Source organism: Anabrus simplex, chromosome 3 (assembly GCF_040414725.1).
Source record: "Anabrus simplex isolate iqAnaSimp1 chromosome 3, ASM4041472v1, whole genome shotgun sequence".
NCBI lineage: Eukaryota > Metazoa > Arthropoda > Insecta > Orthoptera > Tettigoniidae > Anabrus > Anabrus simplex.
In genome coordinates, this window is record NC_090267.1 from 454,163,393 (window position 1) to 454,181,714 (window position 18,322).

The 18,322-nt window shown below is 38.6% G+C and overlaps 1 protein-coding gene across 1 annotated transcript in view; it reads left to right on the forward strand.

Annotated features, from left to right (window-relative positions):
* LOC136866856 (sperm-specific sodium:proton exchanger) overlaps positions 1 to 15,013 on the forward strand; it is a 268,108-nt gene extending 253,095 nt beyond the window's left edge. The window contains exons 21-22 of the mRNA XM_067143951.2: positions 6,709 to 7,008; positions 14,360 to 15,013. Coding sequence (XP_067000052.2) covers positions 6,709 to 7,008; positions 14,360 to 14,554 — 495 coding nt within the window. The 3' untranslated portion in view covers positions 14,555 to 15,013. The remainder of the gene's footprint in view (positions 1 to 6,708; positions 7,009 to 14,359) is intronic.
* The last annotated feature ends 3,309 nt before the right edge of the window (positions 15,014 to 18,322 follow it).

Genomic DNA, 18,322 nt, shown 5'->3' on the forward strand with positions numbered 1-18,322 from the left:
TATGATTGGGGGTATGTATATTTTTCTGCAGCAAAATTCTATCCAACGGCCGGAAACATTCTCTTGTATGAAGTAATAATGACTGTTTCTCCGTAATAGTAGTGAATTCTTCCGAGTTAGGTAGTCATGAAATTGAAAACAGAAACGCTAGTACCATCAGGTGATGTTCCCCTCCATTAAGAAAGCCGGCTGCCAAAGATATATGCAGGTCTCGGAACCTTTGTAAATATGAATGTGTCGATAGGTCAACATTTTTTCTCGATAAGTAGAAGAGGGGCTTTATTTTTTGTAACTTTTTAATTGTTGTTTTTGTACAAGTCAGTTATTTATCTTGTCGATGTTCCTCGAAATCGGGGTCTTACAAATTGAGATGAACGTCTACCTGTATTATTTCGGTACATTTTCGAGAACTTCAAACTGACAGGACATGGAGTAAAGCGTTTCTGCGGGGTGGGAGGACGGATTCAAATGAGCTCAGCTGACACTTTCCGTATGCAATACGAATTTAGATTTGTCTATTACACTTACTGCAATGGTCTGGGCGTCACAGAGCAGAACCACCAACATTATTCAGCACGAGCCGCCACTGGTGTACTTAGAACTTTTCTCCCACCTTCTTCTAAGTATTCCCAGAAAACATTCAGTATTCTTCTTATACTAGATAGACAAAATTGTGAATACACATTGATTACACTTTCTTCACTGTACCTCACATTGTTTTCAGTCCTCAGGCCGTGTCATGATTTATAACTTCAACGTCTATCAACAGTTTACTATATTCTTGTTCACCTGTCTGAGCTGACCTGCTTTGACTTCAACATGAAGCTACAGTGGTGAAACAACAGGCATTGAGATTATTAATCTTACACATAAGCATGTCATGCTCTCTGAAGCTTCCATTATTTTCCTTTCTTTTATCTCCTGTTTTTTTTTTTTTTAATGTTTCAAGAACCCAAAGTGTTCTTCTGGTTAGTTTGTCTGCAAGTATCACTGTCACATCTCTTGAAGCTGCAGAGATAAATTTACCAACTCTTCTGTTCATGCATCAATACCAGATCCTGATATTCAGTTGATTCCATGTGCAAGAACATTCCTTTTAATTTATTTCATTAATTGCTCTGACAAGGTCATTATTAGAATCATATTTTTTACTCGCTAATGCTGCATATACATCCCACATTGCAGAATCTGATCGAAACGTGCTTGAAACCCACTGTGGATCTAAGAATCTGCCAATTTTACGTAATGGTACACCTAAAGAAGCCATAACTCTTTTCAGTTCATTCATTTGTTTTGGTGATTGACTGAAGAAGGCATACATTGTATCCAGATTTGAGAAGTAATGGCATAAAAGTAATTGAATTACTTGTAACGATTACTTTGTCAGTAATTTTTAATCATAATTGTTCCTTTTCACAAAAAGTATTTTTTATTCATAATTCACTTCTGAAAATTAAATTGTAATCATTACTTTTTAGTAATCATTACATTCTTGTGTCCGGCTCCATGGCTAAATGGTTAGCGTGCTAGCCTTTGGTCACAGCGGTCCCGAGTTCAGTTCCCGGCAGGGTCGGGAATTTTAACCTTAATTGGTTAATTTCACTGGCACGGGGACTGGGTATATGTGTAGTCTTCATCATCATTTCATCCTCATCACGACGTTCAGGTCGCCTACGGGCGTCAGATCAAAAGACCTGCATCTGGCGAGCTGAACTTGTCCTCGGACACTCCCGGCACTAAATGCCATACGCCATTTCATTTTTATTACATTCTTGTAAATTGATATACATCGCACTGAGAGCTTGGCAACTCTGAAGCCCCAGCACTCGCAAGGCGTTGCGCCAAGGATATAGTTCTAGGATATGACGTGCACTCGTTCATTACTCACAGGTTGTTGTTACTGGTTGAGATTTAGGTAATTGTGTACTATGTGGGCGACATGGTGGTGGTGGTGGTGGTGGTGGTGGTGGTGGTGATTATTGTTTTAATAGGAAGGACAACTGGGCAACAATTCTCTATTAACACTAATCAGAAGGAAAATGGAAGAGGTCCGATACTTCAGCAAATGAAGGTATCAGCAAAAGAAAGGGAAGGGCCACAAAGGGCTTGAAAATTAAAAACTCCTTAGGCCTTGAAAATTTAATACCATCATAGTCAGGAAAGTATAAGAATTGAACAAGGGAGTTTGGATAGGAAAAGGTGAAACTGAGGAGTCTGACACAAGTAAGTGGAGGCAATGCCAGACTCACCTAGGAGAACCGTAGTCACCAATCCACACTCCCAAGTTGAGAGTACCTGGTCCTGCTTTAAGTGGCTTCTTATGACAGACAGAGGATACTGTAGATGTTATTCTACTGGCCCTTACCTACAGGGGTTACATAGTCGAGAATGGAGCCGGAATCAACATGTGGTGGGGAAGGGATTAAGGAATTTCCATTCTCCTGTATGTATAAATTAATTTTGTTTTTTCCTCTTCTCTTAACACTTCAGTATTTTTTTGCAAGTTTTAAACTACTGTATGCACTCCACTTTTACATTCTGAACACACTGAGAGATGAAATGTTCACATTCCAAGGTTGACAACTTTGGAGTGGGGAAGGGGAAGATTTCTGGTGGCCAAGTGCGGATGCTTGTAGACAAGCGATGGTCAAGGCCATGCCAATCCTACTCTCATTGACAGTCACAGAGATAAAGGTTAAGTCTGTTAATAATAGCGACTATCTGGGAAGCTACAATAAAAATAGAAAATTCTGGGGAATTATTTGAAAGTTTGGATTCGTTGAAACGTTACAAAGTTAACTTACAATAAAATCCTGACTTCGAACTACCTAAATTTAAGGTTTGAAAATTTGAATTAAATGCAATATATTTTGCATTGATTAGAATAGGAATTTCAAGGGGAATAAACTTTTATTTGAATTATCAAATGACCACCGAGCAAGTTGGCCATGCGGTTAGGGTTGCAAAGCTGTGAGCTTGTATTCAGAAGATAGTAGGATCGAATCCCATCATCAGCAGCCCTGAAGATGGTTTTCTGTGGTACTCTGTGTTTTACACCAGGCATATCTGGGAGCTGTACCCTAATTAAGGCCATGGCCGCTACCTTCCCAATTATTGTGGCACCAAAAAATTTCGATGTGTTAGTGCGACATTAAACAATCATCACCTTTATGATCATTTATACATTTATACCGTTGTTCCTATTGACATCCATAAGTGTACAATATTAAATAGAAGGAAGGATCCACCTTTCAATACTCTGCAAGTGTCCAAACCAACTGTCTGTATTGTACACATCACCAAGAAATATAGGATATTTACCAGTACCGTATCTTGCCATCTTAATAGCCAAGTACTTGAGTTTGTTTTTGTTCTTATGTGTTAATGATGGTTTTCTTCAAAGATATTCAGTTGAATTTTAGTATTTGCTGTATTCCAAAATTAACCTGCTTGGATCAGTTGGTCTGATAAGTTTGTTGGACACTTGTTCCCTTAGCTCAGGGTCACAGCCAAGAGTCCTTCAATAAGAGAACCTATTTTTTAAGATCAAAGCACTATGACATATTACTAGTTGGGATATTAAACACATATCCAAGGAATTATTCAAGTTACAAAAAACAGATGAAACGACACATCTTTTCCAAGAAGAAAAGTCCTCAGTTTTAAAGACTTTGTTGATGGGGATGATAGTACCTCATGGAGATCACTGTATTTAGGTGTTAATATAAGGAATAATCTTCATTGGGGTAATCAAATTGATGAGGTTGTAAAGAAAGGATACAGATCTCTTCACATGGTTATTAGGGTTATAAGGGTATTTAGGGATTGTAGTAAGGAAATGTGAACCGGGCGAGTTGGCTGTGCAGTTAGGAGCATGCAGCTGTGAGCTCGCATCCGGGAGATAGTGGCTTCGAACCCCACTGTCGGCAGCCCTGAAGATGGTTTTCCGTGGTTTCCCATTTTCACACCAGGTAAATGCTGGAGATGTACCTTAATTAAGGCCACGGCTGCTTCCTTCCCATTTCTAGGCCTTTCCTGTCCCATCGTCACCATAAGACCTATCTGTGTCAGTGTGACGTAAAGCAAAAAAAAAAAAAAAAAAAGATGAGGGCTTATAAGTCTCTGACAAGACCCCAGTTGTTGGAGTATGGTTCCAGTGTATGGGACTCACACTAGAACTACTTGACACAAAAAGACCCAAAGGAAAGCAGTATGATTCACTCTTGGTGATTTCCAACAAAAGAGTAGTGTTACGAAATTGTTCAAACTTTGGGGTGGGAAGATTTGGGAGTAAGGAGATGAGCTGCTTGACTAAGTGATACGTTCCAAGCTGACCGTGGAGAAATAAAAAGGTAAACTCGTGTCCTCATCCTGAGGTGGTGCAGCTCTTTTCAGGCACACCCCCATTGGAGGTGAGCTGCATGTACCATTTCAACCACATACCAGCCCTCCTGCCATTCTTAAATTTCTGGCAGTACCGGGAATCGAACCCGGACCCCCGAGGACGGTAGCTAATAATACTAACCGTTACGCTACGGAGGCGGACACCGTGGAGAAATGACTTGGAATGATATTAGTAGATGAATAAGCTTGAGTGGAGCTTTCAAATGTAAGAAAGATAATAATATGGAGATGTATGTTGGGTATTCTGCCCAAAGGCTGGTTTGATCCTCCACAGCTCCAACAAAGGCTATCATAGACATATCATAGATTTATAGGATGTGGAGTAAGGGATTGGAATAATTTATCACAGGAAATATTCAATAAATTTCCAAGTTCATTGAAAAAATTTAAGAAAAGGCTAGAGAAACAATCGATAGGGAATCTGTCACCTGAGTGACAGTCCTAAATGCAGATCATTGATGATTGATTGATCTTACAGAATAAATATATAATAAGTTATGCACGTTTTTTCACACATCGTGTTACACTGTTTATATTCTTGTTCTGGATATTTGTATCTACTATGAGTATGCTATCACTCATTCTTTCCTTCTCACATTATTGTCCAACTGCTGAAATGATGCACCCATATCCTCTCATCATGTTGTTCTAAGGGACAACAGTGTTCACATCCACAGAAGTGCCTAATTTTAACATCTACCATACTATCTTTTCTTTTTTCTTTCTCCTCTCCTAGCAGCAGCTATACAAGTATCTGAAGAGCCGTTCTTCTTCTCTCCTCTGCTGATCACTGCAATGTTTTCCTCTTATTTATGTGCTACATATAGCATTCTCATTTGGTACTCACCACTCTTCATTATTTTCCATACTTGCACAATCCCAATATACCATAAGTTAGCTTTTGCCTTGAATATATTAATGGAGAGGTTGATCATTTATAAATTTACTGAAAGTTTAATGAATTCATAACAAATAACTCATTTGATTAACATTCTTCTTCTTCTTTTTTCTTTTCTATTTTGTTTTCCATGTCAGAGTTGCTGCATCACAGATATTGAACCATCGTCAGAGGTTCCGCACCCAGGATAATCTTCTCCAGCTGCGTCCATATTTCCTTTCTGTCTTGCCTTCTATGATATAAAAAAGAAAAAAGGAATTCCACAGCCTGTTTCCAGTCATTCGACCAGATCGGGAATGGAATGAAAGAAGCCCCCATTTAGTGGTGAGGCTAGGAATTGTGCCGGCTGCCGAATCCTCTCGTACTCCTCTAGGGCAATGATTAATGACTGACAGACAAAATGAAATGATATTGGAGAATGTTGCTGGAATAAAAGATGACAGGGAAAACCAGAATACCCAGAGAAAAACCTGTTCCACCTCCACTTTGTCCAGCACAAATCTCACATGGAGTGACTGGGATTTGAACCACGGAACCCAATAGTGAGAGGCTGGTTCGCTGCTGCTTGAGCCATGGGGGCTCTTCTATGATCAGTTTTATCAGGCCTTATTTGACATTATGATAGATGTGACCAAAAGAGGCTACTTTTCTGCATTCTGCCAGAGTTAAGACATCCCTGATTCCACAGTATGACAGAATACCTCCTCGTCAGTTACTTGTTCTACCCATGGGATCTTGAACATTCTGCTATACATCTACATTTCAAACGCGTGCAGTCTGTTCATTGAGGAAGCCTTTGGTGTCTATCCTTCGATGTCTATAGCACATAACACTTCACGACATGCCAGTGAGTTTCAGGTTACACATAAGATGTTTTTTTTTTTGCTAGTTGTTTTACATCGCACCGACACAGATAGGTCTTGTGGCGACGATGGGACAGGAAAGGGCTAGGAGTGGGAAGGAAGTGGCTGTGGCCTTAATTAAGGTACAGCCCCAGCATTTGCCTGGTGTGAAAATGGGAAACCATGGAAAACCATTTTCAGGGCTGCCGACAGTGGGGTTCGAACCTACTATCTCCCGAATACTGGATACTGGTCGCACTTAAGCGACTGCAGCTATCGAGCTCGGTATAAGATGTTTTAATTTCAGCAACACACTTCTGTCCATGCCATCATCATCATCATCATCATCATCATCATCATCATCATCATGTCACTTACATAAACTCCTGAAGAAACAATGAACATAAACTGAGATGTTGGGACAAATTGCAAATTTTTAAAAAAACAATATTTACCTAAATTGCTTGCTTCTTTCTTCATGTCAACAATATAAAATTTGAGGATTGCACAGAAGACTATTTATTTACAGTTGTCATACTGAATTTGTTTCTCTCTCTTCAACAGGGTCGTGGCAGAAGAAGGAATGTATTTGGATATAGCACTTCAAGAAACAGATATGATAAAGAAACTCATGTGTCCACAAAATCATCTTTTGCACAACCTTTTGCTAGCAGCAAAGTATTTCCTGATATTCAGCCTAGCTACTCTCATCCATATACTTCAGAAGGCCATGCCCTGACATTTGAACAACTGAACTCTTCATCTGAGCCACCTGCTACAGATGATACAAAGGAAGAGAAAATATCTTCAGTACGACTGAATACCTCTGCAAGTATACATGAAAGAGGAAAAAATAACTCTGAAGTAAGTGGTAAACATAATTTTTGTAAAGTATAATACTGGCCTAAGTTACTTGTCTTAGTCTTCGATATGAACATAAAAGAATAAGAAATAAATGAGGTACAGTTGTTTATAGTGAATCTGTAATATTTGGATGGTACATCTGTAGGTGATCAGTATGGTTCAGAATTCAGGAACAAATCTGTAAATCCTCAGTCTTCATTCTCTTGTCAGTTTGCCACTGATTGGTCAGTTAGGTTTCCTTCTTGAAGAATTCTCAACACATCTCAAGAAAGCTTGGCATATTGTGGGATTAGGCACATTATGTGGTAGGGCATATGTAGTCCTGTTATAAGTGGTAGAGAGCAGTGGCACCGACTTTGTGGGGGTAAGATGTTCTCTGCCCCCCTCCCCCAAATTATCTTAAACCGGGCGAGTTGGCCGTGCGGTTAGGAGCGCGCAGCTGTGAGCTCGCATCCGGGAGATAGTGAGTTGGAACCCCACTATCGGCAGCCCTGAAGATGGTTTTCCGTGGTTTCCCATTTTCACACCAGGCAAATGCTGGGGCTGTACCTTAATTAAGGCCACGACCGCTTCCTTTCCATTCCTAGGCCTTTCCTGTCCCATCGTTGCCAGAAGACCTATCTGCCACTAGCAAAAAAAAAAAAAGTGTGTACATTACATGTGCAATGCGTATTCCCCAGTCTGACTGAACCAGAATAATTGTGGCATTGATTCAGAGTCACACATCGTAGGGGTTACCCAAAGTGCAGTGTCAAAAACGTGGTGAAATCAATGATGTGACTGATAGACCGAGGGAAGGTCGACTGAGGGTGACAACACCACTTCAAGGTTGGTATGTCCACGTAACATTGCAGAGGAGACCAACTTCAACTGCTCAACAGTTGAATCAGTCATTTAAGAAAGGGTACATGGCCAGAAATGTAACTTTTCAGGAGGACCAAAAAACTGATTTAAAAGTCAGTCTTGCAATTTACATTAAATGTATGTGTTTTGACCGTTAGTGTTGATGGTTATGGCCAGGTTTCTTGATAAAATATGGAGTAAAGATGAAGGACTTTATAAAAATTGGTAGATAGAAACTGGATATGTGCCCTTTCTATAATGATGATTGAATTAAAATCAGTTTTGCAGCAAAAAACACATTGTTTACTCAGATAATTTGGACAAACTGTGTCGTTGTTCTACAGTAATAATCATTTGAATGATGACAGTCAATCAAAATCATCGTCAGTCACACAAACAGTTGGCCACACAAGTATTTTGTTGAAAAGGTCTTTGTAGTCCCCCGGAATGTACACTTCTAGACGCTTTAGGCATTCCTCTTATTCCCGTTAATAGGTACTGGTTCTTCATAGGCTAGTTCGTTAGGAAGCTGGACGTTGCTGTCTAGTTTCAAATGGAAGGTGTATTCAATAAGGCCGTTGATGAACTGTTTTGTCCATACGGTTCCTGGATCTTTGGCAGAGTAAAGGAAGTGGAATGATCTTGGCTGGAAACAAATTTTCTAGTTGTCGGCACTCCACTTCCTCGAGATGAGCGTCCTCCCCTCTTATAAAATTTTGGCCATCATGCATGTATTTGATAAGTAATTATGTTTGTGAATATTGTTATTATCTAGAAATCAACATTTGTTGAACTTTCCTCCTTGCCCAGTAGTTTTTCATTTTAATCAATTGATGTGATTTCTGTTCCTCCGACCAAGTATGTCGTATTGGTTTCTTCTCATCTTCCTCAAATGCCCTTATCAGATGACTTCTTGAGGTCAACTGAGTTCATGTATCTGAGCAAACTAAACGCAACCAGGTGCATTGTGCCCAAGTAAGATCATTTAGACTGATTAGATGCATTCCACTAGAGAATATACAAGAGAATACACCTTTCTTACACTTTTTACAGCCATCAGAACACTCAGAAACTGCATTAATTGATATCATAATCTTGGTAATCACAGTTAGCAAACAGGTGAAGGTGTACTCAGCTGTTTGACCAAAAAGAAGGCAGCTGTTCCTTCCTATAAGCAACAAAGTCATTCAAGAAAGGGCACTTCTCGAAGGACATGTGCCCTTTCTTAAATTACTCACAAACCCCACACAAATCAACCTTAAATATCAGCATGTTACTGGTTCGAAAGCGTTGTTCCTTTGGTGAAAAGGTGCACCAGGACGAGAAGAATGTTAATCTACAATAAAAATAAGAAAAATTAAAAAATTAACCATTTGGGCATGTGCCCTTTCTTAAATGACTAATTCAATTATGAGATGACTTCTTCAGGTCAACTGAGTTCATGTATCTGAGCAAACTATATACAACCCGGTGCATTGTGCCTAATTCAGATCATTTAGACTGATTAGATGCATTACACTTGAGAATTGTCATTGTGTTGAGAGGAGGATATGAGCCATCCAACATCTTAATTGAGGTTAGATGCATGGCATAGTATCATGTTTGCAGATGAAACAGCCATCACTTAGGTCAGATACACAACTACATAGAGCGTGGAGGCATAAAGGATGCGGTGCAAAGTACCAGCATGTTCAAGAGGTGGATGCGTTTGGTGGTGTAATGTTTTGGCCTGAGATTATGCATGGTCATTGTACACCTATGATACCAATATGAGTGACATTAACTGCCCAGCAGTATACTAATTAAATTCTTCAACCAATTTTTACAACCCTTTAGGGGAGAATATGGTGCTGAATTCAATTTTATCGCCAACAATGCTCACCCTTATTGAGGTGCATTAGTGGGGAGCTTCATGAGAGAGGTGGGTATCAACCATATGAATTGGCCAGCTAAATCATTGGACATGAACTGCATTGAGCATGCATGGGACATGATCAAAACAGCTGGTTCAGATCATCCACAACCTCTACATCATTCCCAGACCTCATTAGAGTTACCCAGATTGAATGGGACTTTCTTCCTCAAGATGATGTCAATGTACCGATAGCAAGCACAGTATTTTGGAGACCTGAACAAAACCAGAGGAGACCATACATGGTACTATGGCTCAGTGAAGAAGAGACAGCCTTCACTAAGAAAAAGCACATAAATCATAACCTTTCCATTATTACTATTTCTTTGTGTTAGATATTGGAAGAAAAACATTTGAGTTAGTAAAAGTTTACATTTTCAGGTTGTGTGTGTATGTCTCTGTGATACAATGAATATTCTGTAACTCTGTTATGGCTCTCATCCTTGATATTCCAAACTTTTTTTCCAGTGTATAGCTTGAGATGATTATTTCAAAATCAGTATAACCTCCAGTGTTTAACAACTAGCCATTTACATTCATTTCTGTTCAGACTTGGGACTAACACTAATAAATCTATGGCAGAGTATATTTAACACTACAGTATAGTATTTTTGTCTAGTTAATACAAGAGTACTACGGTAATAGACCTATTTAGAAAGTAAATGGTGTATTGTAATTCTTGTTAAAAATAATAATTATTATTATTGACAGTGACCAAAAATTTAGTGATCACTTTCGTTGATTTTCAAAAGGCTTATGATACTATCTATCATGAATCATTACTGCCAGTGGCATGTGGAACTCATTTGTTACCCCAGCTGCAATTTTTTTTTTTTTAATTTTTTAATATAAGCAATCATAGCCCCACTACACTCTCTAAAGTCAACATTACCATTTTATAAGGCTGCATTTTTCATGGAAAGGTATACCTGAGAAAGGTCTTTCAAGAATATTTTCAACCACACATTCGCACATATTTCCAAATTGATATTCATGGCTGTGATGACACCATCATATCATAACTTAATCTATAGAAGATTTAAAACAATGTACTTACAGTTTCACCCGGTGACGCTTCATGATAGTACAGTCATGGTCTTCACAAAACTACTTTGGGAAGAACCACTGGAATTTGTTTTTAACTTTAAAAGCCTAATCTAAACTGAATCAACAAAATTTAACTGGTATTTTACCTTTGCCAAAGTTTTATAGTTTCACTCGCTTACGAGTACACGCATCAAGGACAAACGAGGGAAAATATTCGTCATGACGTATAACACACGTTATGAAGAATGCCAAATAACTCGCAAAACCTTCATCTATAATCCAAGAGGAACACTACAAAAATTCACTATATACCACCATCACAGACAACCAAATACAAAATTCTTGTACTTCTTGCTTAGCTCTGTGTTCATGCTGGGCAACCTAAATATTTTTCTGCGACTATCGGAACACATACTCTACACGTGCCATCAATGAATTGCTCGAAAAAACTATACATGCCAAAATCCAAAAATAAAATATAGTCTTCTGTATTACAATTGATTTCATAAACTGGCTCTCTTTTTATTAGCAAGATGATGTGCAAGTGCCTATACTGTTAACATGTTGATATTTTTCTTGTAGTCTCTAATGTGTGGCGCTGAACACTTCGAGTGTCAAGTATTAAATCTAACATACTTTACCTAAGCTAGCTGACCTGTCGCCGTAAATTGCTTTCGGGGGAGGGTCCACAGCCCCACTCCGCTCCCAGGACAAGGAAGCTTCGAGTGCATGCATCACCAAGCGACTTAAATTTGGCTGGGGTAGCTCTCTTTTATGCCAGCAAGGAAGCCCAGCTGGCTGGAGAAGCTGAACCGCGGTAGTGTGAGCGGATTGTCGAGACAGCTGTACTTGGCTTGGCTTAGATGTTCGCAGTTTTTTAAACTTTATAAACAGCATTCTAAGGAATAATAAGAAAATGTTAATACGAAGTTCTTTAGCCCAGCTGCGCTGGGGTAGATAGGGTTCAATGCACACGACTGATTACAACATATCCTCACTGAATTTGGTCACTCTGAGAAACACAAAGTCTAAAGTTAGGTTCAGAAATGAATTCTCTGAACCATTTGAAATTCATACTGGTCTTCGACAGGGAGATGGATTATCCCCATCATCATCATCATTGTACAGTTCCAATTTCCTGGGAACTGTTAATAAGCCTCTTCCACTTCTTCCTGTCCATGTACAACTTGTCATGGAGAACATCATCCACTGTCCATCCTCTGGTAACTAGATCAACTTGATCATGTCCATTGTCCATCCATCGGGTTTTAGGTCTTCCTGCAGGTCTTTTCCCCTCCATCTGTATTTCCAAATTTATTCTGGCTGTTCTTGTAGGCTCCATCCTCATAACATGCCCATGCCCTCACCTCCTCATTTCTTAACTTGTTCATCTTGGTCTTCTGGATGGTGGATCTAAGAAATTTCATCTCTGATGCTTGCAGTCTTAATGAAACTCGTTTTGTTAGGGTGCACCCTTCAATCCGATAGGTCAATATTGGTATGAAATAGCTGTTAAACATCATCAGTTTAGCCGGTTTTGGATGTCATCCTATAAAAGTGTTCTTACTTGTTGGTAGAATTCTGATCCCTTTTGCACTCTGTAATGTTCTTTCTGACCAAATTGTCCACTGGAGATTACACTTCCAAGGTAAGGAAAACTATCCACACACTCTAGCTGGTGTTCTCCTAGTTTTACACTTGCTGGACGTCCTTCTCTGTTGACTGCCATCACCACTGTCTTGGTCTCGCTGATGTTAAGGTTATATTCTTGGCACTGTGATTTCCATACGTTGAGTCTGGTCTGTACTTCCTCTTCTGTTTTACTCCAAGTCTTGATATCATCAGCAAAGGACACTGCATTCAGTTCACCTAACTTTTCCTTGATGTTTTTCATTATATTGTCCATGACAGTGATGAACAGTAGTGGGGACAGTGCACTTCTTGTTGAACTCCACTCTTGGTCTCGAATCACGTTGATCGATCTTCCCCAATCTGTACACAGCTAGTAGCCTAAAGTCTTTGTACAACATCTGAATTTTCCTTACCAGTCCTTCAGGCACATTTCTTTTCCTCGGGCACTCCCAGACCGTATCTTTTATAATACTATCATAGGCCTATCATAGATTATACCCATTGATGTTTAATTGTGTGCTGGGAAAAATTATGCGTGAATGGAGTAAGGTATGTCCTCTGACTCCTAAGATTGGAAGAAATATTCGACTAAATTTTCTTGCATTTGTTGATGATCTGGAGCTATTAGCAAATAGTATAGAGGAAGAAAAATTTCAAGTGGAGGAACTAGGAAGATTAGCAGCAAAGGTTGGGTTGAAAATATCTTTTGAGAAAACAGAAATGATGCCATCCTTTAAAGTTGACACTCCATATATTATATGAAATAATACTAAGAAAATAAGGGTTGTAAATAAATGTAAATATCTTGGTGAAATTGTCACTTGGAATGCTAATGAAAAATCATCCATAGATAACAGAACTCCAAAATTGAGACGAGCATGACAAATTACATGGCTGAGTTACAGAAAGCAGTCTTTTTCAATTAATGCTACATTTTGCCATTTTAACTCCGTCATCAAACCAGAAGCAGTGTATGCAAGTGAAACACTATTCAAACTAAATACCCAAGCAATAACAGACAAACTGCAGAAAATGGATAGAAGAATTCTCCAGACAATTATTAATAAAAATAAAAAAAACATCAGGTTGATGGCCAGAGGAGACTTTTACTCAATTCAGTAATTTACAAGGAAAGTGAATCAATTATTGACATGATGAGAAAGCAGAAGATTGCATTTTTTTGAACACATATACTATTTGCCAAATTTTAGACTCCTAAAACAGCTTTTTGATTTCTTTTGGAATAGTAAAACAAAAACCACTTGGTTTAAAGAAATACAAATGGATTTGGATGAATTGAAAATTGCTACAGAGCAAATTGAAAATAGAGAAAAGAAGAAGATTCTAAACAACAAATATACAAAACTATCACTTAAAACATCAAAACGTAAACAGTATGTTTTATCAGCAGAAGAACAGGCTGCAAGATCGTCTAGAATGAAGAAGTTTTGGGAAAAGAAGAAATTATTTTTTGATGTACTTATTTTTGAATATTTTATTGTATAAGGTTAATTTTGGTGCTCCTATGTGTGCAAAAACATTGTAAATAAATAAATTAACAGTGTTTGTACCTTTCATGTTAGGTAGGTCCTCAAGTATTCTCTTAATGCTCAGTCAGCTGAAATCATTGAGGACTCTTTTGTCTAAACATTAGGGATAATTAAGATTATTTTTTTGGAGTTAGAGAATGGGATGGGGAGATTAGTTTTTTGTTTGTTTGTTTTTTCCTACTTATTTGACAAGATAAAGTAAGGCCATTAATTATCCAGTCTCTATATTTCCTATAGAAATTTGAAAACCAGGCAACTATGGTTATTATGATTGTATCCCATTCTCATTGTGCTTAATAATTTTGTTTGTAAATTTATTAATGGATGAGCAGTTCAGTATAAAGAAAGGCAAATGAAACTTTTACAGGTATCTGTTGAAGAGAAAGAATCCAGATATAGGAAAAATGAAAGAAGTAATACGTCTCATGAAGAGAGAGAATTAGTGGTGAATGATCTAACAGATGATGATGATGAAGAAAAAATAATACTTCAATTTAAAACAGTTCCAATGGCAGACCTTAAAGAAGAGGAAGAAGATGACAACACTTCTGAAAAAAAATAATTAGAACTTCTATGTTGTGTAATACTCTTGATTTTGGGAGAAGAAGAAATTAATTTATGTCAAAAGATAAGTAATTGTGTGTATGTATGTATGTAGTGTATGCTACTATAATGAAGACTTTTGACATATAAAGTTGAATTAAGAAATGAGGGCTACGTTATAATTATCTTGGACACAGCTATGCACTGTTTTACTATATAGATGTTACTGGTCCTGGAATTTCCTTATTATTGCAGGCCTGTAAGTGGTAGAGATTCCAATGTACAGTAAGTGCTAGGGAAAAAGTACCAATATGAAAATATGACAGAACCATGTGCTTTGAAACACAATAAATAGACTGTAGCTATTAGCTGAATTATCTTTGTTTGAAAAATATTTTTACTGTAAGATAGAATAATGTAACGTAATGTTCTGTTGTGATGTTTTCTTTATTCTTTTGAATTTCCTTTTTCATATGAATCAAATGCAAGGAAAAATAAAAACAATAGAAAAAGAGATTGATAAATGCATTGGTTAAGATTTATTTTTATATGTTACAATTTACAGTTGCTTTCAGTGGTGAAGATTGGGGGCACAACATTTATAGACAACTAAAAGTACCCGGGTCTGAGGGATATTTTGCCGGCCCCGTGGTGTAGGTGTAGCATGCCTGCCTCTTACCCGGAGGCCCTGGGTTCGGTTACCGGCCAGGTCAGGGATTTTTACCTGGATATGAGGGCTGATTCGATGTCCACTCAGCCTAAGTGATTACAATTGAGGAGCTATCTGATGGTGAGATAGTGGCCCCTGTCTAGAAAGCCAAGAAGAACGGCTGAGAGGATTCGTTGTGCTGACCACACGACCCCTCGTAATCTGCAGGCCTTCGGGCTGAGCAGCAGTTGCTTGGCAGGCCAAGGCCCTTCATGGCTGTACTGCCGTGGGGTTAGTTTGAGAGAAATTTTAAAAAATAGCTACAAAATTGTAAGTTTTTAATTCTCTCTAAGCGAATTTCAATAGAAATATAAAGGCAAGGGCGCCCATACCTGGGAGCAAGGTGGGGCCGCCACCCCCCCACCCCCCACCCCCCCACCCCCCCACCCCCAGCTCTCAGGGAAAGGCAAATATCTAGTCTAGTCAGGTGTTTTCCTTTCAAGAAAATTATGTAAAAGTCAGTATTACATAGAAACAAACTGTCATATGGGTGCTGATGTGTAAAGGTTGCCAGTCTACTTACTTAGGTGCAGTAATAATAGTTTTTTGATGTACTGATCCAATACTAGATAGTAAATCTTTTACCAAAAGAACAACAATTACACATGTATTACAATTAAATAGAAGTATGGCATGATTATACAATTAAAATGTCATTTAGTATTTGACTACAACTAACAAAGTAACAGACACTAGATAGAACTGTACACACACATTTACTGAGTGAGACTTCCAGACGTGAATGCGCGCGGCAAGCGGGTGAATCATACCTGTGCCCATGACCTTGGCAAAAATATACCCCTGCTGTCCTTCATCGCAGCACATGCTACACATTATACATTGCTGTGCGAGTCTCCACTACTTGCTGTTGTGGTGTACAAATTGGCTAGCCACGATGAACAGCATTTTATGCATATTTCTGCCAAGTATTTTTCTTAATAATTAAAGAAATTAAAGGTTAGCTGAAAAGACAACAGGGTTTGTAAAAATTGCTCTTTGTTTTATTATTCCTAGTTTCAGGTGGATAAAATGAAATTTTCTGCACAAAGTGGAGGAGGGGGGTGCGACTGTCTCCCACTTGCCTCCCCACCCCCCACCCGACCACCACCAGTGGTTACTTTACAGCCAACAATGATTGGACTGAGTTCCTAATGATTTTAATGATATAGTTAAATAAGGCCACAGAGATAGTTGCAAATACCGGTAGAGGATTTGTAAAGTCATTGAGGCTTACAGACTGAATACTGAAAGGTATAACAGTCTATAATGAATATGTATGTATGTATGTATGTATGTATGTATGTATGTATGTATGTATGTATGTATGTATGTATGTATGTATGTATGTATGTATGTATGTATGTATGTATGTATGTATGTATGTAATGTATGTATGTATGTATGTATGTATGTATGTATGTATGTATGTATGTATGTATGTATGTATCGGCACACTTTATCTGGATGTATTTGTGTTCGGGGTTAAGGAGTAAGGAGGAAGCTGTCCCGGTTCCGGTAGTGATGCCAGCTGAATGAAAATGAAATCTGAATTGAATCGAGAATATGATCGATCGATATGAATTTCTAAACTGTTATTATCTTTGTTCCGGGGTATCTGTGGAACAGCAGAGGTGAAAGAAGGTGCTGGGTGGAATAGGTCTCAACTACGAAATTAAAGTTAATTTAAAATTTAACAAAGGTTATAATTTCTTTTCAAGATCAAGAAATATCAAGTATAACAGGTACTCAGTAGCATATCAACAAATTAAGAATGTACAATTGCAATTGGTTAATGGATTTGGGCTTCGAGCCCAGACACGCAATCCTTGAGCAATGAGCCCAACTTTACCTATGTACAAAGTTCAACAAAGGGGCAGAAAACCCCAATCATGCCAAGGAGCACTTGCCCCCAATTACCCGGTTAAGCCTGCTCGAGGCACACAGAAAATACATTTTAAAGAAAGAGCAACCCGCTCTCAAAGTTCAAGCCTATTCAAAGGCCACACCAAACTCCACCTTCAAGCTGCCCTCCGGGCACACAAGAGCAGGGGTAATGATACCCAACCTACTGAGACCTATATCAGTAAAGAAACAGGTCCATTACATGGCCCAAAATAACACCTTGACTGGAGGCGTAACTTGCACGCCTAATACACTTTTACCTATTTGGCACTAGGCCGTATACACAAGGGCTAATCCCATACTAAAGAGGTGACTTGTATAAGGAGACTTTATTACATTTAAAAAAAAGAAACGGTTGTGAAAACAAGGTCACCTCAAAACAATAGGAGTGGGAGCTCGAGAGGGTTAGCACTCTCTATCCCAATTTATAGTTAAAGAGCCGAAGTTTTACCAAGTGTCTATTACATTTTAACGATAGGTTACATGAGAAAGGTTTTCGAACCTGCCCCGAGGGTTAAACTGCTGAGCTAGCGAAAAATGAAGTTACTAAACGGCCATTACCTTATGGATGAACTGCTGCCCGAAGAAAGAGGCGCTTCCCGCCCCCTGCTACATAATCACACTAGGAGAGATGTTACTGAAGTGGCCAGGAGACCAGAAAATCAGCAGTTTATATACCCTCGTGGAAAATTCGAGACGTTTCATGAATGATTACAACCCGCCCACAAAATTTTATTGGATGACAGCAAAAACTAATACACCAGACGAAGAAGAAACACCTTATTGGTGGAAAATTAATTACAGAAATTCCTCATTGGTCAAATTCAAAACAGGCGGAAAGAGAAGGGTTATACTGCCAACCCAAACAATCACTGAAAGAAATTTAACAAAGAACAAACTTATGAAAAGCAAATTTCTTCAAAAAAAAAGTTCCTTCACTTCGCACTAGGGTGCACAATTGTAGTTCTTAAGTAGTGCCATCTAGAAGAGAATGTTCACACTTCTTACTACAGAGCAAACAAATATAAATCGAAAAAGACACAGTTCAGAACTCTTCAAAATTTACAATAGCGACATCTTCTGAGGCACCTTAGAATTAATATGGTTGTTAAAGTTCAGGCTTTCTCCAGTAGAGGAGTTTCAACTGGTGCAATGTTTGAATTAGCGGCGTGGAGG